This window comes from Prinia subflava, chromosome Z, assembly GCF_021018805.1.
Source record: "Prinia subflava isolate CZ2003 ecotype Zambia chromosome Z, Cam_Psub_1.2, whole genome shotgun sequence".
Lineage (NCBI taxonomy): Eukaryota > Metazoa > Chordata > Aves > Passeriformes > Cisticolidae > Prinia > Prinia subflava.
This window is the reverse complement of record NC_086283.1, coordinates 86,181,639-86,206,568: the sequence shown is the minus strand read 5'-3', so window position 1 is coordinate 86,206,568 and position 24,930 is coordinate 86,181,639. Positions and strand designations below refer to the sequence as shown.

Below are 24,930 nucleotides of genomic sequence, written 5' to 3'. Positions count from 1 at the left end.
CCAGCTGTCACAATAGTTATGTAAGCAATTATTTTAAATATTTTGTCACCCTAATTTGGTACTAATAGCACAATGTTTTGATTCACTGTGTTGTGCAGATCACATAGTTTTCCACAGGACTCACGTTTGCATTAGCTTAAAAGAATGTTCTAATGTTTTTTGTTTCTCAGTACAACTGAACTTTGTGTTGATTAATGTGAAATATCTGATTTGGGCAAAGTAGAGAATCACCATAAACAGAGCCTTAGCCATATGCTTCTTGTTACAGGGGCCTCTTTGTTACAAACTCAAGAAATTAAGTTGGCACTGCCTTATTTTGAGTAGATTCCTGTTAGTAATGGCATGACTTAGCATACAGGTCAGACCTTTACTCGTCCATACCTGTGAACTGTATAGTGACTACACTTTCCATGCAAGAGGCCAGTGCTGTTATTAAGAATTCCAGAACAAATAATAGATGTGGGGAGAGCACTCCAGTTTGTGCTGCTCTGAGTTCTGCTTATTCCTGGCTTTTTGAGGAGGAAGGCTTGAAGAGTGCTTTGCTGCTTGCAGACTGATCTACATTTCTCTGTATGTGTTTGGTTTGCTCTTTTCTGCATTTTATCATTATAGGGTTGTACATGTTTTCCCAGAGCACACCAAGCTTTTTACAATTTTTTTACCATGATTGCTATACTAGGTTTACTTTTTGGAGCTCCTTGGTGCTTTGCCATTTAAAAATGATACATTATGTTTATGAAAGCCATTTTATATGATGGTGTATGCTGCATTTTGTGTGTTTGTATAAGTATGTGTGAGCTTTCTGTTTACACTTATTAGCCTGGTTAAAGATGATAATGTAAAGTAAGTATGTGGTTTGCTCTTTCTGTCTCTTTTTGGTGGTGGTGTTGTTGTTGGGGCTTTTTTTCCTTTCTTTTTTAGTGCAGGGTTGGTTCTTTGGGGGTTTTTTGTGTGGTTTTTTTTGTTTGGTAGGGGGTTGTCTGTTTAGTTTTTTGGGTTGTTGAGGTTTTATATATTTGTTTGTTTGTTTTGAGATTTTTTTTTGTCTTTATTTTGTTTCTGAGCCAATCAGAAACATCTTTCTGCCCATCTTCTAAGTCAGTTCGGTTGGTATTTTTTTAAAAAAAAACCACTTTGCTTAAAGGCTGATCAACTCTGGAAAAATTGTCCCCAAGATAAACACTTCTGTGTAGAGTGTTGGTACAGTAAGACAAAATGGTGCAGATACAGGGTAGACTCATTGCTTTTGTCTGCTTAAGATCATATGTCATGTATTCTGTTGATTACAAAATTGCAATTAATAATTGGTATTTAGAGCACTCATGTTTTGGCCTTGTGTTATATTACCTGCTCAGAATAGAACAGAAAAGGAAAAGGAGGACAGACTCACCACCAGTACAACTCCCACTGCAGTCATCTGGAAGGAATTAGCAGTGGGATGATAGAGATTGGTTTAATTAGACTACTGAAATCAAGCTTGTAACTTCCTAAGGCCAGAAATGACAATTGGAGGTAGCAACCAGATTACTGCATTTGGTAGGAATTTTTCCACTGATTTTGGCCATGGTTGTATGTATAACTGTAACACAAATATTGTTCACCTTTTCTTAGTTTCTGACTGTTTTGTGGGCATTCAAAGCTGAATCACAGCATATCTATGTCGCAGAGCTCTGGGCACTGTTAAAGGCATGTGTAATCCACACTTCATTTGCTCCTATGTTGTTGCAGGGGGGTTTGACTACATGACCTTGAAAGGTCCTTCACAACCCAAGCCATTCTGTGATTCTTTGCTCACCTCTGTAACTGAATCACTTTACACTGCTGGGTGACCCAACACCTCTTCCTTTGCTGGAACTTTGGCTGTTGTCCTTGGGTCTTGAAGGCCCAAGTAGTTTGGAACTTGGCTAGTTGAGAGCAGTCTCATGGTCCATTATCTGTAGTCAGGCTCATCTTCCTCCAAGGGATCCCTGTTTTCTTGGAATCCTGTAGCTTAGGGGTTGCACTGGCTATTAGGAACTTTTCAGAGCTTGTTTGCTTACCAGTACAGAGGTGCCAGCTGCATACTGGAGCTGAGTAGAGTGCTGTTCGTGTCTGTATGTGTCTTCATTTCCTCCTTTTTGAAGGTAACAGTCTTAATTTGCTGATAGTATACTCTTTAAGCAACTGAAATGTACCTATCCCAGTCATTAGTACTTTCATTTATTATTCAAAAACATGCATTACAAGATTCTACTTTGGTTTATCAACTTTTCTTGTACAGCCGATTCTCTCTATTTCATAGATATTAAGTCTTCTGACTAACAGAGGACATACATGAAGAAAGCAGCAGCTGAGAAAACTTTTTTTTCTCCCTGAGACTGATATCACAAAATTGACTAGTGCTATCTGAGAAAATACTCTTTTTCTTTTTCTGCCTTTATTTTCTCCTGCAATGTAGGTAATAATAAAACATAAAGGAGTTAATTTAACTTCATGAGGTCTAAATGGTGTTACTTTTCTTACTGTGCTTCCATAATTTTAAACCGTGTAGTATTTGACTCCATGTTCCCACATGGTAAATCATAATGCATTGCATGCAGGGCAAGCATCTCAGGATGCTATTTGCAGTTTACAGCCCACAGAAATGTCGGGCATTTTTAAGGGTTATTTGTGGGATAGTTAGAGAAGGCTGGATGAATTTTGTTTCCAAAATCAGCATGAGATTTGATGACCATACTGTTTCCAGCTTCCTTCATCAGTGTGGAAGGGAGGAACAGAGCACACATCTTATACCGAAAGCTTGAGTAGTGGGGGAAGGAGAAAAAAACCCTCTCTGATTGCTTGCAGCGTGGCAGTAGGGAAACCACTGCAGAGATGGCAGCTGGTGCATACTTTTTGAAGGCTTAGAGGCAACGGTTCTTCCACTCTAATGGCAAGTCTGTTAAAGAAAGCCTTTAGGTGGTTCTTTGTGTACTCGTGGGAAATGTGGCCTGTCTTGAAAATGTGAAGAAATAGTGCTCCGCCACACCATAGAAACAGTGTTTTTAAAATAGCCAAATAATCAAAATGTATGGGCACTTTTCACCCTCACTTTGCTGTGTGATATCATTTTCATGGCTAGCTATAGCAGGATGTTGTGCTTGAGCAGGTCACAGAGCAATGCATGTTTTTTGCTCCCTTGTTTGTGAATCTGTAACAGAAACTGTAACAGTTGTAAGAAGGTAATTAGTAACATTTTATTCAGTCTCCTGAGGCAGGAAGTATGCAACAATGGGGCAAAAACTGTTGGAGAGACCTCTTACTTTGCTGACCCAGAAATGTTACGCTGTGTTATTTTTGTATGCTGAAGTTTTTTGTTATATAGGGGGAGCAAAGAGAAAGTGATCAGTGATGGTGGCCTATTTTGGCAATCTGTAAGCTTTTGATAGGTTTTAAAAGTAAGAGAGTTAAAGTGCTGAATACATGCAGTTCAGAATTAAGTCCTACACTTTGCTTTCCTATCTGCATTTGTGCTATAGTTGACTGTTTTGGAATTGAACAGTACATTGTCCCGCTTAGAATAATAACACTTTTGTACCTTTGGCTTTGCTTCCTAAGCACTGCATTTATAATCTTAAGACTTCTCAGAACTGCTAAGATGTTGTGTGCTTAAAATATTTCCACTTTGCATTTCTTCAAAGCAGGAACAATATTTTTAATGAAGGAAATTTTTTACTGAAGACCACTTTAAAATCATATGGTTTGCTTATCTATTGTTAAGATTTCTCTAGGATTTGAGTGCTACCATGTCTTTGAAGATCTGCAGTCTTACCTGTCTTTGAAGTTTTTGTGTACAGCACCTGTAAATTTGTTTTTGTGTATGGGCTCCTTGTTCTTGCTGCTGTGGTCGGCGAATAAAATGACTATTCTAAGATCTTGTACTTTCTATTAGATTATTCTGTGATTTGGATCGGTATCAAAATACTGATCTAAACACCTTCTTAGATGTTTAGGCAGGGCTTTGTTTTCATGACTTTCTTCAACATGCTTCCTTCCTCCCTGAGTGCTGAGGTATCAATATCTCCTGCTGCCTTCTTGATATATTTGAGTCTTTGTCGTAAATGTTATTCAGGAATTTTTGTTCTTTCCAGCATCCCGCTTAGAGCAATGCTTAGTTTCAGCATTTTTTTCTTTTAGAGCCTATCCAGTGTAAATGCTGTGTGAAGGAACACACCCCACATCATAAATACAGTAAACAGGGAAGCTGTGTCAACCATCTTCTGTTCATAAAGAAATGCATCACTTGCCCAAGCTGATGACCTTCATCTGTACTTTACCAGTTACCTAGCAATCTCAGGAGTTTTACCCTAATAACACAAAAGAGATGTTTAACATCAGGTACAGTTATTCTTTAAAATGGGAAGAAGTGAAACAGTCATAGTTAAAATTGCATTTTTCCTACTCTTAATGTCCGTACAAACCCAGACACTGCAGGAAAGAGCAATGCTCAAGAGCTTTACAGGACAGCTTAAGAACTGATGTTGAAATGATGACTGATTTGGGGAAATGTACTGAAAAATCAGGTAAGTTTTTCTTAACTTTTGTACTAATAGAAACTCGTTCTGAGATTTCTTTTTAAAAACAGTAAATGGCACAAGTTATCTGCTTTTAGCACTAACTGCCTTCTTACAATTAAGGCAAGAGCATGTGTCTTGAGGCTTAGATAAGTATACAAAAGATCAGATAAAGTAAGAAGTTTGCTTTTCTTTGTGTTTTACCTTCATGCAGGCAGGCAGGTGCCTATACAATAGCGCAGGTGAATTTGTGCCCTGAGCTGTGCTCCTGTGAATGGTTCTGATACAGAAGCGTAGGTGACATAACACTGCTACACTAGTGCTGGCTGGTATTTGTCAAATTTTTAATGGAAGCACTTGTAACTGTTACAATAAAATGTATCTATTCTAGTTTAAGAGTCTGTAATGTTAGTATATTTGTAGATCTTGCAGAAATTATTTTTTTCATTTGCCTATCATCTGATGTGATGATGGAAAATTTTGGAAGCAAAACTTCAGAACATGATTAGTGAAAAGTGTATTCATTAAATTTTTGCGTCTGATGTAAAGGAGAAACACTGGTAAAGACACATAACTGAGAAAAAGTAAAAGAAAAATCAAACCAAACACAAAACCCAATCTCAAAGACCAAAAAAAAATGCTTACAGTTATATATTTTAGTTATGTGACTGAATTTTACTAGCACATACTTGAAAACTCTCTAGCTGTCAGTGGTGCCCTGCATAAATTTGGGTAAATAAATATAATGAGGAATTCACCTAAATTCTATGTGAACAGCAATAGCCTTTGAATCAATGTTGTTCATTAAAAAATTAACCTGAGTGATAGCCTTTATGAATGCTTTCCTTAAAGGGGAGGTTTTTTGTTTCTAAATTTACTGGTTTTGTGCTTCACTAGACTTCTCTAAGTTCAGTTTAGTTAAACTGCTACTCACTGCCATGGGTTTGAGTACATCTGAAAATTCATTTGGGTGGTTGCTCCTGTAACATTTCAGAAATGCAGTTTAAAGTTTATTTATTTATTTGCTTGTTTACTAGAAATGTGCTTATTGTCTGAGATGCAAAATGAAAAAATTTAATTCTGTTTCAGTTGGAAAAATGGTTAGAGAGCATCATCCTATTTATAAATGATACTTTCAGTAACTATTTAAGTCCAAGAGAAAAAGGGTGACAAAATAGTAAAGATGACTGATACTTGCCATCTTTGAAATGGCTCCTGTGAGTTAGCAGTTGTTTGGCTGAAGAGAAGTACATCTCTGTGCCATATTTGTGTAAGTGTTCATTTTGAAATGAACTACCTCTGTTGATTTGAGACTACAGAATGATTGTTAGGAGATATTTATGTACAGAGTTAAGGTATTGAAAGCAAAACAATATGGCCTTGATTTATAGAAAAATATGCAATAATTGTAAGAGTAACAAAGAATAATTTCATTAATCTCTTCATGTAAAGGTGTACAGTGAACAACACAGGGATTTTGTTTGGCTTTTTTTAGCAGCATAGAAGATTGGTTTCCTGCTTGAGTGTACATAGACTATAAATAAATACATATATTTAAAAATAATTACTTCATAAAAATGGAGGACTATCAGGAACAGCTGTTGCCTAGTAATGACTTACTTAAAAAACAAATTATTAAATCTGTAAGTAATCTTATTCCTTTGTTACCTCCTGAGCATCAATGAAGTCAGAATTCAGTTTGAGCAACATCATATCTAGAGAATTTAGAATGTGTTCATCTCCTTCTTTATGCAAACCATATGTGTGTGTTGTGGGTAGACTTCTGGGTTTTTTTCATGAAATACAAAAAATGAAATAGAGAAAAAATCTTGCTGTTTCTATAAATGTGGCATTTGCAGCTCAGTTTTTAGCCTGGCCTGTAACTTCAGCGGGATAGGTTTTTCTAAGTTGAGATTGACCAACAGATTAGGTGTCTTCTGTCTTCAGAGAATTGTATTTAGATCTCATGAAATCTATAAATATGACTGACACTTCCTGTCATTTTTCAGGAGAAAGAGTAGAAGTCTTGAATAGTCACAGCAAGGTGACTATATTACGTTTGTGACACAAGGACAGGTCCTATTCCTTGGTATGAGGGAATGAAGCCCGCAAATATCATCAACCCAGCACTGTTTTGAAATCTCCTGGTTATATCATTTTAGGATGGGGAAATTAGCACATGACATTTGCCACAGTTTAAATGTTTCCTGCTGCAATCATTGCTGTTTGTGAATTACTTACAGCTTATAGTTGTGTCCCTGTGTTGATGTTTGAATTTGAGTGTGTTACTACTTTGGTGTTTCCATGTCGTGCAAATTGCCCTTCATGTCTTGCTTGGCAAACTGGGTGATCCTACATCTGCTAATGTTGATGAGCTTCCTACATGATATCCTATGTAACAGGATATTTTTGGGGACAGTGGCTACTTCCTGACACCTTTAAGTTTATTAGTAAGAACCATAACATTTATTCTTTCAGGTTCTTGAACATACTAAAATGATGCAGAGAAGAATCAGAATGATAATTGAGAAAATTGTCTTAAAATAGGATCATATTTCAGTTTGATAATGTTCAGCAAAATATGTGATCAAAATTCTCTTGAGTGGTTTTGAAAGCAGATTTGCCTGGTCCACTCTCCAAATATTAGTTACAAGATGTCAGAAAGGCACAAGGTTTTGTTGAAACAACTGAAAACTATGACCGTCGTGTTATTTCTACATCCAAAAGTGGTGGCAGAAAAGAGGAAAATGGATTGGAAGAACTGAAGATCATTTTCTAAACAATAAACTTACATTCACCATTCAAATTCATAGTTGATGTTCTGGGAAGTATTAATTTGATTTATGTACTGACATAAGCAATTTTGTAAATCTGGGAACGGCTTTTACTGGCTCTTGACCATAAGAACAGTTGAACTGGGTCACTCCAACCTTGGCAGTAGTTGATAATTGTTGCAGAGAAGAGAGCAGAACAACAGGGCAAACAAATGCATAGTCACACAGTTATGGAATGTTCCCCAGCCTCCAGCATTTTGACCCTCTGTTTTTTGCCTCTTTTTTCTTTCTCTTTTTTCTTTTAAACATCTGAGGTTTTTTTGAAAGTTTAGAGGAAATTCTTCCTGAATTTAACTATATTCCGGAATAATTTATATTTGTGTGTTGTTAAGTGGTCATTATAGCAATTTTAAGAAACTATTATCCCAGTTTGGTTTCAGTGATGATAATATGCAGTAGGTATAATTGTGTATCTTGTTAGTGCAGAGAGATGACATTGTGGTGGGATTTTTTTGAGGGGTGAGAGGTGGGCAAACTGGGAATAAGTTTGTAATTCACAATGACTCAATAGGTATTGAGAATTATTGCCATGATTTTTATCATCAATGTCATGTCTTCCTGGGAGCTGAGGATATAACTTCAAATTTAAATGGAGGACTAAATTAAACATTTTCTCTCTATGAATAGACAGGGGGGTTTTAAATAATTATTTTTTTAATATGCCTTGGTACCTTATATAGTCTTAACTAATACTATTTAATACTATTTTCATAATTGGTCTTTGAGAAAGCTTATGCAGGACACTAGATTTGGTATTGCTGTAAAGCATTTAAAGAATAGTTTTTCTATCAAAAACGACATGTAATTAATTTTCAAGTCAGCCTTATAGTTATCCTTTGGAATGGTCCTTCAGTTTTCTCTTTCTATCCTGGGTAAGCTCTTAACATTTCAGCTATGAAACCTATTTTTGAAAAATTTGAACAGTAGAGCAATGCTGTTTGCAAAGCTGCCATACAAGCTAACACATTGGGAGTAATTAACATAACCCCAAGGATGTAAGAATGGTTTTTCTACAGGTATAATCTCAGTGTCTTGGTTAGAAATAATATAATACAATGTTTTGGAAAGTGGTTCATTTTGGAACTTTCAAGCTGACTGCAACACCAGGCTGTTTATTTCCTGCCATCTTTATATGTACTGAGGAATACTAAAACTAAAACTAGAACTTAAAAAAAAAAAAAAGTTCCTTTAATTTACAACATTAATGCAGATATGCAAAAGAGAAATCTGTATCATCACAGTGGGCATTTAAATTTTACTGACTTGTTTCAGAAGCACATGTGCACCAAAGTAATCCTGATATATGATTTCCTATTTATCTGAAGTTCTAGTGATTCCTGGATCCTACCTTAATATGCTGTCTTTTCCACTGATTTCTAGTTCATAGAGGTTTTTATATATGTGATGGTTAATTTCCACCTGAGTGATGTAGGAAGAGGATAGTTTTGTGACTTTCTTTGCTGACTGCCATGGAAGAGAGGATGAGTACTTTTTTTCCATATTAGTGAGCCAGTTTCATATACTCATAGCTTCCTTCAGCAACAAGGGTGAAAACAGTCTGAATTCTTAGTTTTTGTTTGCTTTCTGTTTTCACAGACATGAGTTACTGGAACTTGGCCTATATTCAAAAAAAAGTGCTCTTTGTATGGTTCCCCCTGAAACCCGTGGGGATCAAACTGAATAAATCTCTAGGTGCATTATGCTGAAATCACTCTTTTAGTCATAGGTACTTTTAGAGGGGTTACTGTCAGTTGTTAAAACTTGATATACATGTGGATCTTTTAAATCTAATATTTTCAAGTCTTATTTGGCAGAACTTATACAGAACTTATACAATACAAATATTTCCCACCTTATGGCTTCAAGTGTGATAGCAGACAGGTAACAGATAACAGCTTTTTAAGTTTTTATGTTATAAATTGAGACACACCTTCAGTCTAAACATGTCTTACTGTGTTTTTGAAAATCACACATTGTATGTAAAGTGTTCGTGTGCTAATTTTTTGAATCTGACAAAGCAGAGTTGATGTATTAATACAAATTATACAGGAGTGCTCTGTGTCACAGAGTTTGCTTTTTTTGTGTAGCTTTGTCATCTTTCATATTCTCAGGTTTTCTGTGCAGTTTCCACCTTTTGAATGAAGTGTAAAATAAGAAAACTTTAATATCAAGAAGATTACACAACCGTGCTGATTTTTTTTTTTTTTGCAAGAAGTTGATAATGGTAGAATATGACTTAACATTGATGTCTCATTTCAGTATTAAAGGTCTTGATTGAAATGTTTTAGGAGGCTGATTACTTATCATGTAGTTTTACATAGGCACCTCTAAGTAACTGATTACTAATGTTTCACTGCTTTTAATAACTGATACCTCATTGTTTCAGTGGAAGTGGAGAACAGTGTATTAATGTTTCTAGTTGGTGTATTTCCCTCAACTTCCTTCATTTTGGCAGCATGTAGCATAATGAGCTACTAAGAATAGCTTAACAATATGAAATTGCATGGCATTTACATTTAAAAAACATCTAATAAATGTAGAAGTGTATAAGAGGTTCACCAAGATTATCCACTATCCAATCATTACTGTGATTCTTTCAGTAAGAGGAAGATACCTCTCGTGTTCTTAGTCAATGGTAAGACACTTGACTGTAGTGAAATACAGCTTTCTTTTTTAAGGGAATTATTTAGAAGTATTTAATCTTTTATTTCAGTTTTTGACCTTGTGATTCTAGTAGGTGTGACATCAGATTCTAGTGCAGTCTCTCACTTGAGAGTTACTATATATATATATACATTGGCTACTGTGTACTGTACTGTGTACTGTTTTAGCACCTTCCAAGTGATGCATACAATACACACTCCTCAGTTTAACTCATGTCCAACTTCAGAGTTACTGAATTATTTGTGTGCTAAAGCCTACCATTATTTTTTTTCTTTTCCATTCACATGTGCATAACAGAACAGCAAATTGGCATACTGCTAGCACGCTTTATGTAGTCAAACAATGCCGCTAAATCCGTCAGGCGAAAGGAGTCGTCACTTGTGCAAATATAGCTATTGCTGGTCCTATTTCATCCCTGCATTAGATGGAGCACTAGCTGTTTTGTGTAGCAGGACTTCTGTCGAGTTCTTTCTCTCTGGAGAATGGGATCTGTCAGAATGCATCATGGTTCTCACTGGGAAAAAACAATGTCACAGTCCTGAAGAGGTGAAAAAATCAGTCAAGTCTTAAAAGGTCGTGAGAGTTTAAAAACAAACAACACAACATTGGATATTTTTAATATACAGCATCTGTGAATTACTTTTAGGCATAGAGAATTCATGGAGTTCTTGAGGCTGGAGTTTTAAAAAACACCAGCTTTGGTCTGTGCTAAAGTACAGGGTGCTAGTGCAAAGAATTGTGAATGAGAAACTGTTTAGTGGAACAGAAGTAAACATAACAACTCCTGGTACTTCAAAGTTTTTGCTGTCCAACAAAAAGCAGACAGAGAGAAAATGAGAATAATGATGAGCAAACTAATCTGTTGCTGCAGGACACAAGTGAGCTGACTTGCAATTTTTATGTGTATCAACAAATTTCTGGATGACATTTGAGTGAAAGGACTTTGTGTACAATGATTGGGAAAACTTGCTAGTTTTAAAGTCCAGGTAAAAAAAAAATAAAAGGGTAACGTTTTTATATTGAGTGTCATGTGGAATAGGTATGTCTTGCTTCTACCACTCTGCCAGTGAATGGCTCAGTGGCGCAGTTACTTCTGAGTGGATTTTGTAAGAATTAAGTACCCAGTTTGAGTCAGTAACTTGGTAGAGAACTAATATAAAGAAAATACTTTTCTTTCAGAAAAAGAAAAGTATTCTACCAAGATACTTGGCAGGATAATTTTACTGTGAATTTGAAGATGAGTGCTGAATTAGTGTAAAGAATAAGGGTGGGACAGGAGAGGGAAGGAAAGTAAGGGAAGGGGTTATGTGTTGTTTAGTAGAAGAAAGCTGTAAGATCAGTTTAGTCATTCTGCACAGCTCCACCCTCAGAAACACCATGGGAAGGAATGTGAAGATGTTTAGTTGTTGCTGTGGGCCAGCTGGAGATCACAGAATCGTTTTGATTGGAATAGACCCTTGATTATGGAGTCCAGCCATAAACCTGACATTGCCAAGTTCATCACTAAACTGTGTCCCTAAATGCCACGTCTATGCATCTTTTAATTACCTCCAGGAGTAGTGACTCAACTACTTCCCTGGGCAGCGTGTTCCGGTGCTTGACAACCCTTCTGGTGAAGAAATTTTTCCCAATAAGAGTCAGCATATCAGTAATAAATGAAGTGAGTCAGGAAAGAATAGACTTTTGAGGGGGTCTTAATAAGTACCTTCTCTTCTTGATTTTTTTGTTTTAGTCACAAAACAATTTTTTGTTTTAGAACTTCTGAGGAGCTAGAGAGTAAAAGCTAAAAAAATCTCTGCAGCAGTGATATGAACTGGGGTGCTTAGAACAACACATAGAGCACTAGTTAGCTCAGTGGGCTAGAACATGGTGCTAGTAACACCAGGGTTTTGAGTTCAATCCCTATATGAGCCATTTACCGTAGAGTTAGAGTCAGTGATTCTTATGGATGCCTTCTAATTTAGAATAGTCTGTGAATCTGTGAAACACCAACACCACCCCCCCACAAAAAAAAAATCCACCCCAACAAACCCAAACAAGCAGAAAACCAAACAACAACAACAAAAAAGTCTTTGTCAACACGAAGATGAAGTGTTAACTTTGACAATGAAATGTTAAGGCTTTGATATTTCTTTGGAAGATCAGTCTGTGATTTTGCGCTATGCTTTTTGCTATTTCTGTGTTACTCAGTATTTTATAGTGCCTTGTTAAGATTTTGTGACAGGAAGATAGTGCTGGGTCTGATCTGTGATTACAGGAAAGCCACATGGCTTAGTTTTTAGAATCCAGAATGTATTTAGTATATTTCCAAGCCCATTTCAATATGAAAAGCAGACCAGCAAAAGTATGAATTGCCACTTGTGAAGTTATATTGGTTTGTTTCAAATTTTTTACATAAGTGACATGAAGTTTTCTTAGGCCTGCCTACCTTCCTTACTGGCTTTACTTTTACTAAAAATGTGTCATGATTGAGTAAGTAATACAAATTTTCTGCTTCTTTGTAATGTATGATGCATTTGCAGAAGAAGGAAAAAGATAGCCAGTCTTTCCTTAAAGTTAGTATGTCAGAGTTATTTTGTTAAAATTTTATAGGATACTTTTCACGAGAAGGTTCTTCTGAAGTTTAAAACAAGACTTGACCTGACAATATTTGATCAGAAATGCTTCTGTTATTTCAGTTCCTTCTGAGGTAATATACTGTGAGGGGGTCTTTATTTCTTTACTGTCTTGTTTTTCTGCAGTGGTACAGGTTTTGATAGGATTGGAGAGTGAGACAGCTAACTTGCTCCATTTATTAATTATTAATTAATAAATTTATTGTATTAACTTGCTTAATTTACACAGAATTTTACACAGAATTACTGGGTTGGAAGAGACTTTCAAGATCAAGTCCAACCCGACCTAACACCCCAACTAGACCATGGCACCGAGTGCCACATCCAGTCTTTTTTTAAACACATCCAGGGATGATGACTCAACCACCTCCCCAGGAAAACCATTCCAGTACTTTACATCCTTTCTGTAAAAAACTTTTTCCTAATATCCAACCTATATTTCCCTTGGTGTGGCTTAAGACTGTGTCCTCTCGTTCTGTCAGTTGCTGCCTGGAGAAAGAGACCAACCCCCACCTGACCACAGCCACCTTTCAGGGAGTTGTAGAGTGATGAGGTCACCTCTGAGCCTCCTTTTCTCCAGGATAAACAACCCCAGCTCCCTCAGTTGTTCCTCACAGCGTTTGTGTTCCCAGCCCCTCACCAGCCTCGTTGCCTCCTCTGGAAATGCTCAAGCGTCTCAATGTCCTTCCTGAACTGAGGGGCCAGAGCTGGACACAGCACTCGAGGTGTGGCCTCAGCAGTGCCGAGTACAGGGGAAGAATGACCTCCCTGCTCCTGCTGGCCACACCATTCCTGATCCAGGCCAGGATGCCTTGGCCTTCTTGGCCACCAGGGCACAACACTGGCTCAGTCAGTTATCGACCAGAACCCCCAGGTCCCTTTCTGCCTGGGCACTGTCCAGCCACACCATCCCCAGCCTATAATATTGCAGGGGGTTATTGTGCCCAAAATGCAGAACTCAGCACTTGGACTCATTAAACTTCATCCCACTGGATTCCACCCATCCATCCAATTATTCCAGGTCTCTCTGCAGAGCTCTTATACCTTCCAACAGGTCAACACATGCTCCCAGCTTAGTGTAGTCTGCAAATTTACTAATGAAAGACTCAATACCCTCATCCATGTTGTCAGTAGAAATACTGAGCAGAGCTGGCCCCAGCACAGACCCTTGAGGGACACCACTGGTCACTGGCTGCCAGCTGGATGCAGCAATGTTCACCACCACTCTGGGCCTGGCCATCCAGCCAGTTCCTGACCCAGCACAGAGTGCTCCTGTCCATGCCATGGGCTGCCAGCTTTTCCAGGAGTGTGCTGTGGGAGACAGTGTCAAAAACCTTGCTGAAATCCAAATAAACACCCACAGCCCTTGCTGCATCCACCAGGCAGGTCACCTGGTCATAAAAGGAAATCAGAGTGGTCAAACACGACCTACCCCTCCTAAACCCGTGCTGGCTGGGTCTGATACCCTGGCTGTCTTCTGAGTGCTGCATAGTATCTCTCAGTATAAACTGCTCCATTGTCTTACCTGGTACTGAGGTCAGGCTGACTGGTCTATAATTACCAGGGTCCTCCTTCCCACCCTTTTTGTGAATGGGGGTCACCCTGGCCAGCTTCCAATCATCTGAGCATCACCAGTGAGCCAGGACTGTTGGGAAGTGATGGAGAGCGGCTTTGCAAGCTCATCTGCCAGCTCTCATACCCTGGGGTGGATCCCAGCTGGGCCCGTAGATTTATAAACATCCAAATTGCTCAGCTGTTCCCTGACTGCCTCCTCCTGGGTAACAGGGGGACCATTCTGCTCCTTTACACCGTCTACCCACCCAGAGGACGGTTGTCCTGAGGACAAGCCATCTTCCCACTAAAGACTGAGGCAAAGAAGGCATTAAGCACTTCTGCCTTCTCCTCATCTGTTGTTAAGTTCCCTCCTGCATCCAACAGAGAGCAAAGGTTGGTCTTACCCTTCCTTTTACCATTAATATATTTGTAAAAACACTTTGTATTATCCTTTACAGAAGTTGCCAAATAAAGTTTGGACTGAGCTTTGGCCTCCCTAATTTAGCCTCCCTATTTTTTTTCCTACATGCCCTAGCAATCCCCTTAAATACTTCCTTAGAAACCTGACCCTCCTTCCAAAGATGGTACATCCTCTTTTTAGTCTAAGTTGCTTCAAAACCTTGTTGCCCATCCAGGCTGGGTGTTTGCCTCATTGACTCATCTTTGGGCACACAGGGACAGTATGTTCCTGTGCCCTCAAGATCTCTGTTTTGAAGCACACCCACTTTTCCTAAATGCCTTTGGTTCTAAGGGCTGCTTCCAAAGGAACCCGCTGAATGAGTCTCCTAAACAGGCCAAAGTTGCCCTCCAGAAGTCTAATGCAAAAGTCTTATTGATGTCCCTCCTGATTTCACCAAATATTGAGAACTCTACAATTTCATGATCACTGTGCCCCAAGCGGCCTCCAGCCACCACATTTCCCACCAGCCCATCTCTATTTGCAAACAGCAGGTCTAACATAGTCCCTCCTCTGGTGGTTCACTTACCAGCTGTGACCTCCACACACTCTTAAGAACTTCCTGGACTGCCTCTTTTCTGCTGTATTAAGTTCCCAGCAGATGTCTGGTAGGTTAAAGTCACCTACAAGACAAGGGCTGGTGATCCTGAAACTTTCTCCAGCTGCTTATAGAATAAATTGTCCACCTCTTCTTCCTGGTTGGGTGGATGATAACAGATTCCCAGTAGGATGTCGGCCTTGTTGCCCTTTCCCTTAATTCTTAATACCCATAGGTGTTCAGGTCTGTCATCATTAGTTTCAATGTGCATGGGATCAAAAGCCTCCTTAATATAACCCTCCACCTCTTCTCCCTTTCCTATCTCTTCTGAAGAGCTTGCAGCCATCCAGTGCAGTGCTCCAGCCATGTGAGTCATCCTACCATGTTTCTGTGATGGTCACTACATCATGGCTTTGCTGCTGCACCATGGCCTCCAGCTCTTCTTGTTTTATTATCAGTTCAGTAGTGGAAATGTCTGTCGTGTTCTGAGTTTTCTCACAGTTTTCTAGCTTTTGGTCTGGAGTCCGCAGTTTGCTTCAAATTAGTTACCTGCTAGTAAAGCTTCTGGGAAATACCTGACTGCCCTGCTAAGCACCACAAATATGTCTTTCCTTGAACTTCTCAGTCTGTAAAAATGAGTTTTTCCTCAACTGAAAGAGGACACGGTAAGGAAAATGTTGCTGTAACTACAGTTTTTCATGCAAAAATAGCAGGAAATGGTTTTAGTATACATTTTATTTAGGTGCCCTTATAATACAGATCTGTCATTGCTACAGATTTGTTAAATGGGAAATTGTACTATCATTGTGTCCTTATTTCTTCACATCTAAACTGACTGCCTTTTTCCACAGGACAACTCAGGCACTTCTGAGTTAATGCCAGCTTTATCAGATCGCGAAATACCAATGTCCATTGCCATTACACAAGAGGTTTTCTGGGCTACTCCCATGGTCTTTCCTGTCCACTCAGCGAGCTTAGTTTTTGTAGGGGTTTGCTGTGCATGTGTAGCCATCTGCACTGTCAAAATTAAAACATACTTTCAATCATTTGGGGAAGTTATGTTGCTCTAAAACTGCTTACCTGGGAATTTTCTTGTGGCATAACAGGGAATTCTACAGGTCCAAAGTGTTGTGAGCCAGGGAAATTCCCATACTTTACCCGAGGCAGGCCAAAACATGAGATATGAGCCAAACTGTATTTTCAGAGAAACCAGATTATGAGGAATTATCTTCCTCTCCTGTTATGTTGTCTTGAAATTAAGGGGCTCTATGATACAAACTATTTGTAGTGCCATAACTAATCCAAACTACTTGTTTTCAGTGTGCCCCACCCTGAAAGTGTTCAAAGCCAGGTTAGATGGGGCTCTGAGCAACATGGTCTAGTGGAAGATTCCCTGCCCATGGCATGGGGGTTTAAACTGCATGGTCTTTAAGGTCTTTTCCAATCCAAACAATTCCATGATTTTTATGGCTTGTGCTTACAAACCTTTTAAATTGAGTTAAGCCCTGGAAAAGCAAATTGTGCAGAGGAATCCAAAACCTATAGATCCAGTCTATAAGTCTCACTGTCTCTAATTTCCATAATTGTATCAAAGATTTTTTTTTCTTTTTTCCTAGGAATGCAAAGAGGTCCATGCACGTACTCCATTTAAATTCAAAGTTATTAGATGACTGGTTTTACTATGCATACTCTACAGCAGTGCTAGATAGCTGTGTCAATACTTGTGTATCTGATGGTTGATTTTGCATGTGCTGTGAGTAGATTTGTGGAAAAGGATCTTTACTTTCAAGCTGGTGCTAATAGAAATTGATCCTCATGTTTAAGAACTTACCTGGTCTTCCCAAAATCTCACTGATTCTTGTTTGAAAATTACCAGAATTGTATGGTGTGACAGCAGCATGTCTGTACACATGCTGAAGTTTCATTATAAACACCATAGTCAATACAATTGATTATCTTACTCTTGAGTAGGCATCTGGCAGCTAATCAAGCTGATAGCATTTGATTTCATTGGCTGACAGACAATGCCTTCATTGACTACAGTGGGTTAACAGGTTTGTACACTTTAAGTGGGTTGCCTACTTCTAAGTATCATTGTTTTAAATAATGTCGTGATTCCTGATGATGGTGCAGATACAGGTCTTGTCTGTCCAAAAGCATTCTGGATATATCCTATTAAAATTGCTACTTATGTTTGCTTTTCTAAATTTGTTTAGGTTTTTAAAGTACGGGAAGTGACGTAAACGCGTGATTTGTAGAGAGGTAGTGCAGGTGATGCTTTCTTTTAATCTCCAGTGCTTGATTTCCTTTGTATAATGAAAAATACAGAAACATACCTCTACAAAGAACAGGAAGGTAAAAGACAGTGTATATACCACAAACTCAGCTGTAGCTGTTCCATTCTGCAGTAGGAGGCAAGTTTTTCGTACCAAAGTTAGTGTGGGACACTGCACATGAAACCTCTCTCTTTGCTGCCTTTTAGGTGTCTGGTGTTCAGTCTTGCTCTAAAAACTTCATTTTATGTAATGCAGTTATTTCTTCTTTTTGATAATATATTACTTTCAATAGTTTACATCTTCAGAATATCCTTGGTTTTTCATTTCTCTCAAATGGCTGATACCTATCTCCAGAATCTGATCTAAAACTCCATGTGAATCCTGCATCAAATACATCCCTTTAAAAACTTCCCCGCCACAGTGCCACCAGGTACAGAACTTATCACAGTGTCTGTTACCCTGTGCAACTCCCTGGGCCCAGTTCTACTCTGCTCAATTCCTACCTTAATTCCAAAAGTGGGACAAGAGTGTCTTTTCTCATGGTAGTCGTTTTCTGTTTTCTAGCAGAATGCAGGGTCGTGAGTTGGTGTGTGAATAGTAGTTTGTGGGTGACATTTTTTTGTTTATCTGTTTGTTTGGAGATTATGGACCTTTAAGAAAAAGAACACATTCTTAAGTCTTTTGTTTACTTTGTGGTTCACTTCCTATGTCACTGGAAAGACCCAGCCCTCTAAAGCATCATTGTGGAAAGCATTTAATGTGGAGAGCAGAAAAGAGGTCTTATCATTCCAAAATCCCACCAACCCTTTGACTGGAGGAAAAAAACAGGGATAATATGGTGTGCCAGTAATATACTGTATTTTAACTTCTGTTTTTCAGCTTACTTTGTCTTTAAATTACAAAGGAATTAAAGGTAAAGTTGTTCACTTAAAAGATGTAGGGATTGGCATTTCAGACACTAAATGATTTTCTTTTCAACTGAAAATCTAATACACTGATTAAAATCTGATTTAAAGTAAAGGTAAAGTTTCCATGGCCTTTAGCATTTATTCTGCAGAACTCAGATATGCCTGGTTTTGGTCCCTAGCATAAGTCAGATTTTGCTTCTTGGAGCAAAAGTGTTCTGCATCCCTAACTGAGACCAGGAGGGTACCTATTAGATTTATGAAACTGCATGTTGAATGCATGTTTAGATTTTTCTTCTTTTTTATTTTTCTTTTACTGTATCTGTTAATACCCTCTTTTCTTTTGCAGACCCTTGTGATAATATGAGAGAGATTCTCCAAAATGTGGCCAAATTACAAGGAGTGTCAAATATGAGAAAACTAGGTCACTTGAATAATTTTACTAAGGTAAGAGCTCAAATAGTGTCATAGAACAAGTGATTGTATAGATAAAATGTTTCATATTTACTCAGTCAGCCATTTTCTGGAATGGTCATGAAATTGCTTAATATCACAAAACAGTACACAAAGCCTACATACTATGGGAAAGGAAGGTATCAAATAAGGACAAGCAAATATGTGAATGCAGAGTAATGCTGAAGTTTGCATACCTGTCCTGCTGGCTGAATTTTTGTAATATTTTAGTGCTTAGCAGATGGAAGTATCTCCCAATTAATGGGTTAAGTTGCATAATTAGAGCTAAAGAATTGGTTCCTGCTGTTCAGAATTGAAATCAAAAATGTAAAAGGCCAGACTTTCTGAATGTAAACTGATGGACTGGTGAGTGGGGAGGACCGTATCAATGTGCATTATGTGCAATGTTTTGGACACTAATAGAATAAGAACTGCAACGTGTCACTGGAATTTTCATAGTGAAAAAGATTTAAAGGGTCCATTTCTGGAATATGTCTGTGTTGATAATTTTTGATGTTATTCTTCCAAATTGTGGACATGTGACAGGTACGCGCTGAAAATACCACAGGTATATTGGAAACTGTCATTGCTGATGAGGCAATAATTAAAAACTTACTGCAGGTGTAAGCTGAAGAAACAAACGGTGAAAGATGTCCAGAAGGATAGCAAGTAGCATTTTTTGGGTAAAAGAGAAACCTGTGGAGAGAAGCTGAGACGACTCCTGGGAGGGGGTCAGGGAGTTAGGGAAAAGCTGTTCATTGCAGGATGGTGGGTGGTTGTGGTTGGAGCAGTGTTCCGTTTGTCAGTGCAAGGGAAACATGCGTTGCAGTCGGTGAGGGAAGAGACACTGAAGCTTGAGTTTGAGCCTTAGCCAAATTGATGGACTGATAGCAGGACGTGGGATATTGTACACCTTTCTGATAGAGACAGGGCAACACACCTGAAAATGAAAACAGAGTTCCTGTGACTGAGGGTGGATCCTACAAGCAGCAGCAGACAAGAAATAACATAATAGAGTAGAACGTGGAGGATAAAGTAAGGCTTAAAATTATGGTTGCGGATTAGTTTGTTACAAAGAATTGAGTAAGATTGCTAGGAGTCCAGTTGACATTTTTGAGCCAATCTTAAGTGAAAGAGTGAATATTCAAGGGAAGGTGTGGGGAACCAGTTGATACAAGAAGGACAAACATGCATGATAACCTTTGAAGTAGGTATCTTGGCTGCTAAAGGCACTCCTTGTGAGATTGACCGCTTCAGTGGTAATGTGTAAGATTCACTCATCAGGGGGGTGAGTACTGAGAACAAAATCACAGTAACAAACAAATTCATCTTTTAATGCATTAATAGCAAATCTGTGCTAAATTTTCTGGGTTGGTTCAGAACACGTGTAGGTGCGTAGCATTCAGTAAAGAACTGAACTTCATGCTGAAATCTCTTCTTTGGGCTTTTGCCTTGTGTCTGTCAGACATCAGCTCTTGACAGAGTGCTGCTGTTTTCACTGGAATTCCAAACGTGTTGCAAGAAAGCCCTTTATTCTGCTAGAAAAATCTGATAAATAGCTAGATTTCCTTTTTGTGGTAATCAGGAAATTTTGAAATGTGAATACTTCCAAATTCTCTAGTTGTTTTAAAGAGCTGGATGAGGTTTGTAGATGCACGATTTGTAGTGAGAAGTCAATATTTGAAACTACAGATCTTAAAACAGGTTCAATTTGGCTATTGAAAATCAGATGTTAAACATCCATAACTGTTAAATTAACAAATATGCATATTGTAATTAAAAGATGAACCAAATATTCTTTTTAAAAGATAGTTTTGAGAGATTGCGTAATTCCATAACCATTTGAATATTTGAGGGTTTTGTTAAACCCAGTATTGAAAATGGAAAATACTTACAGAAATGGAAGGACAGTTTTGATAAATTGCACTTAAGACTGGCAGGAAACTGGCAACTTAATAAAATTAAATATGGTGTTTGAAAATGGAAACTGTAGTTCATAACCTGATTTTGATTCTAAATCAGAATCACCACGAATTAGGGAATCATACTACTCAATTTAATATTAAACACTTATTCTTATATTCATCTCCCTGGAATATGTATTTTGTAAGTGTATAACTTAGTGCATTGGTTTTAAAAATGCTTTCCATTTTTGTTTGAACTGTAAATGCAGTTATGAGAATAGAATAAAAGTTGCAAGTTGTACTGTATTGTCTGCCTTGTGGTTGGAACAATTCTGTGTTTTTCATTCCAGTGGTTAAAAGTGAAAGGCTGGAGCTTGGCTAGATGTATTTCCTTTTTGCACTCTGTTCTTCTACCATGAGTTGGTATAGTCTCGGTTCCTCCTTTGTGAGACAGGAGTGTTAGTAAGATTCCTGTGCTAAGGGCTGAGGATGTTCCTATCCTGTCTTGTAATTACAGTGAATCTGAACTTGATTTGTTTATAAATTGTTGCATTTTGTGGTCCCTTTTGAAGAGCTACTTGTTATCTGCGATATTTGTGCTATGAACAAGGAAAGAACCTGTGAAAATTTTTATTGGCATATTTTAGATAAAACAATATGGAAAATCTATTATTCTCCTGCTAGAAATAGTATGCTTAAAACATCTGAATTAGTCTAAGAAGTTGCTCCCCAACTACCCCACATTTTTCCTTCAAAGACTGCAAATCTCACTGTTTTGGTTCTTTAGTCAGAGAAAGCAAAATGTTTTTATCACATGGAAACAAGTAATGTAACTTACTCCAAATGTCGGGTTTCATGACAAGGGTCATAATAGACACCAAGTTTTGTATTTTTTTTTTTAATATTATATTATAAAAGGATCTGAGGTGTATTATGTCCAGGTTTCTTTACTTGAAACTGAACTGGATTTTTAAGGTGAGATCTGTTCCCCTCACTTCCCTTTTTTTAAGAGCAGGAATATAATCATCATTTTTAAATTACTGAACTGGACTCCAGGGCTTTATGTAGAATTTAAATAGTTTTTTGTATTTTGGGATTTTTTTTAATAATCGTGATAGGAAGTCAACAGGAGATACTAGTCCATCTGCAAAAATGAGACAGTAGGTAGTTTATATGGTACTTGTGTGCTTAGGTGCTGTAACTCCTGTTTCATTGCTACTTCCCTTTAAGAGATGTTAACTAGTCGCATTCAGGTCTCCACAGCACTCACTACTACTGTAAGAAGCATGCTCTATACATGATATTTTACAAAAACTTGCATCTCATTTTTCAAGTTTTTGCTAGTACTGCGTACTAGCTAAGTCATTAGTGTTCAAGTTCTTTGCCCTTTATCTGCAGAACGTGGGTTGCTCTTGCCCCACAGGTGGTCTAAGTTTTCTGTTCTAGGAAATTGGCATTCCCAGTCTGGTGATGCACAGGCTGTGGAAAAGTATGTTTAGTTCTGAATTGCAGCAGCAGACTTAGAATTTCTATATGCTTTGAATGAGAGCACACTCCTCCTCTGCTTCTTGTCACCTAGTGAATGAAGCTGCAGTTTTATGGGCAAAAACTTTTATGAAGTACTGCCTCAGTGTATATTACCCAATTTAAGCTAATTTATATTCTGACCTGAAAACTGTTGAAGGATTTGGCCTCCAGTAAATGGTCAGTGACAGTTTCACTGCCACTGTAGTTCACAAATTTGGTATGTACATTTAGCTCCAGCAAACTGAGTAGGATTACACATCTTTAATTTATATGGCCACCTGTGTAAGGGAAGTACCTTAAAGTTTCCCAGCTTCTGCTGATTAGTACTGAAACATTATGGTTACATCTTTTGGGTTTTCCCTATCCCCATGCAAAGTGGTAAGTGTTAAATCACTGAAAACCAGAAGAAATTGTACAATTGCATTTACCTAGAAAAAAATACTTTTGTGATTTGAAGTGTTTATTTATAATCCTCTGTTATAGGAGGTTTATCCCACTGAGAGCTACTGAGAGATCCTTCATACCTTTGTAAAACTAAAAGGCTGTTTTAATAACAAGCTGAAAAAGAAATCCACAGATATTGTAGGAATTTCTGGGTTTTTTTTTTTTTTTTCAAAAAGAAAGGTACTTCTTGAAGGACAATATCAAGCAATTCATTTTAGATATAAACTTAGCAATGGAACACCTTCAGTAATATAGTGATATGGAAAATTATATTTTCAATCTGTTCGAGACCAGTTGACATTATTTAATGAAGCTCTACTATTCTGCTCTGTATATCTGTTAGCTTTTGACCATGCTGCTGACTTTCACTAGGATGATACTCATGGAATGGCTTGGTAATGGACATGGCCATAGAGGCTTTCATGGACTGTGTCTCAGATTCATAGTCTGTCATTTTAGAGAGTCTTCTGCGAAACCCAGAACTAGACTAGACTGAATCTAGAGGTATCCTAGGTATCCTAGACTGAATGTATTGCCTGACTGTAACATTCATCCAAGTAGATAAACCACTGGCCAAACCTGAAATCTCAGAATGATGTAGCAGATAGGAACAGAACATATGCTTAGAGACATTCAACTGTGTAACAAATATGTCTACATCCAGAGGCCCGGTTTCAGTAGGGAATTCTCTTAAGACTAGGATCTATAAAGTAGTCTTCGCTTAAATGTTACCAGTGGTGGCTGAAACTGTGTTTCCAAAGTTACAATGCAGTAATTACGTTCTAAAGGCACAGAATAATATAATATGTTTTACCTAGTAATTGCTATGATTATTCTGCTAAGTATAAATTTGAATGGTCTTAAATGTGCACTCCACTTGTGCATGCTGTTGACCTCCTATGGTTTTGTTGTTCTCAGCTACTGTTTCCAAGACATGTTGATATGTTACTCATATTGCTGTGACTCATCTGAGTAGTATGAAAAACTCATAGCTGACAGTGAACATGAAAAAACCCTTCAGTGTAAGTTAGTTACTGTCTGGCCTAATGTACATACCATTTTGTCCTAATATTTGTCTTACCCTCAGAGGGTCTTTGCTATGCCCAGGCATTGTGTATTTGACCACATAATTTTAATTTTGAAGTGGACTCATTTGCGGTTTTAACTCACAAAGTATAATCTGTTTGGTTTTGTTTCTACCTATATAAAAATATATAAAATTTATTGTCTGCATTTAAAAATGTATACTTTTTATAGGTAAAATCTCTGTGTGGAAAATACAAATAGTAAAAAACCAGAAATGATTTCATAATTCTGGGTATTATATAATAATCCATTGCCATTTTAATGAACTATGTCAATGTATAGCCAAAGATAGATTTTAGTATTCTGGTACTGCTTGCTGCAGAGTTATGCTATCATGGTATGTACGGTAATAGTTAAATCTTACAGTCAGACATATGACAGTTGCTTGACTTTGTCAGTAATTCACCCATCTACAAATACCACTGCACTTGGGCCAGAATCATTGATCTCCTTAGTGTTGTTTGGAGGTGATATGAGAAGAAAGTGATAATGTTTTTTAGTATAATATATTTAAGGACAGACATTTATAACATAGCAAATATCCAAGGAATTGGGACCAGCTGAACAGTGTATTCTTCACAGCAGCTTCCATAACTATTTTTCCCCCTTTCAAACTTATAGAAATCGAGCCTTACCAGTTGGTTGCTTTTTTTTTCTGTAGATAAATAAACCATTTGGCTCAGCCTTCATGGGTATTCACCCATTTTCTACCTACCCTTGTCCATTTTTCTGCTATATTTCTTCCACTTTGCTCTTAAAAAGTGGCACAGAAAATATGGTTCTTACAGAAAGCAACCTGTGAAATGGAAAAAGTCTTTTAATCTCGAATAAGGCAGACCTATTAGTATTTCCAGAGATAAAATTTGATTTCTTTTTGTTTTAAATTAACATTCTGAATGTTAATTGCTGGACATCTTCTGTTTCTCTGCTGGCCTGCTTTCATTTCATATGTGTCTGTTAATGTGTGGTACCCTGAAGGATATGATATGCTGTTCCTGGTATTTAGTTAAATCTTGTTATTAGTTTTGGTCACTCCTTTCAAGTCCCTGAAACATTTTTGAATTCTGATCTTGTTGTCCATCTTTTTGGTCCCTTTTCTATATGGAACATATAGGAAGTAGAAGGAAAGCTAGTGTGTAAG

The 24,930-nt window shown here is 37.7% G+C and overlaps 1 protein-coding gene across 2 annotated transcripts in view; it reads left to right on the top strand.

Moving 5' to 3' along the window:
* The window catches only part of RICTOR (RPTOR independent companion of MTOR complex 2), a 77,880-nt gene that overhangs the window by 2,266 nt on the left and 50,684 nt on the right, over window positions 1-24,930 (top strand). For both annotated transcript variants that reach the window (XM_063423651.1, XM_063423650.1), the window contains exon 3: window positions 18,725-18,822. In XM_063423651.1, the coding sequence (XP_063279721.1) occupies window positions 18,725-18,822 (98 nt within the window). The remainder of the gene's footprint in view (window positions 1-18,724; window positions 18,823-24,930) is intronic.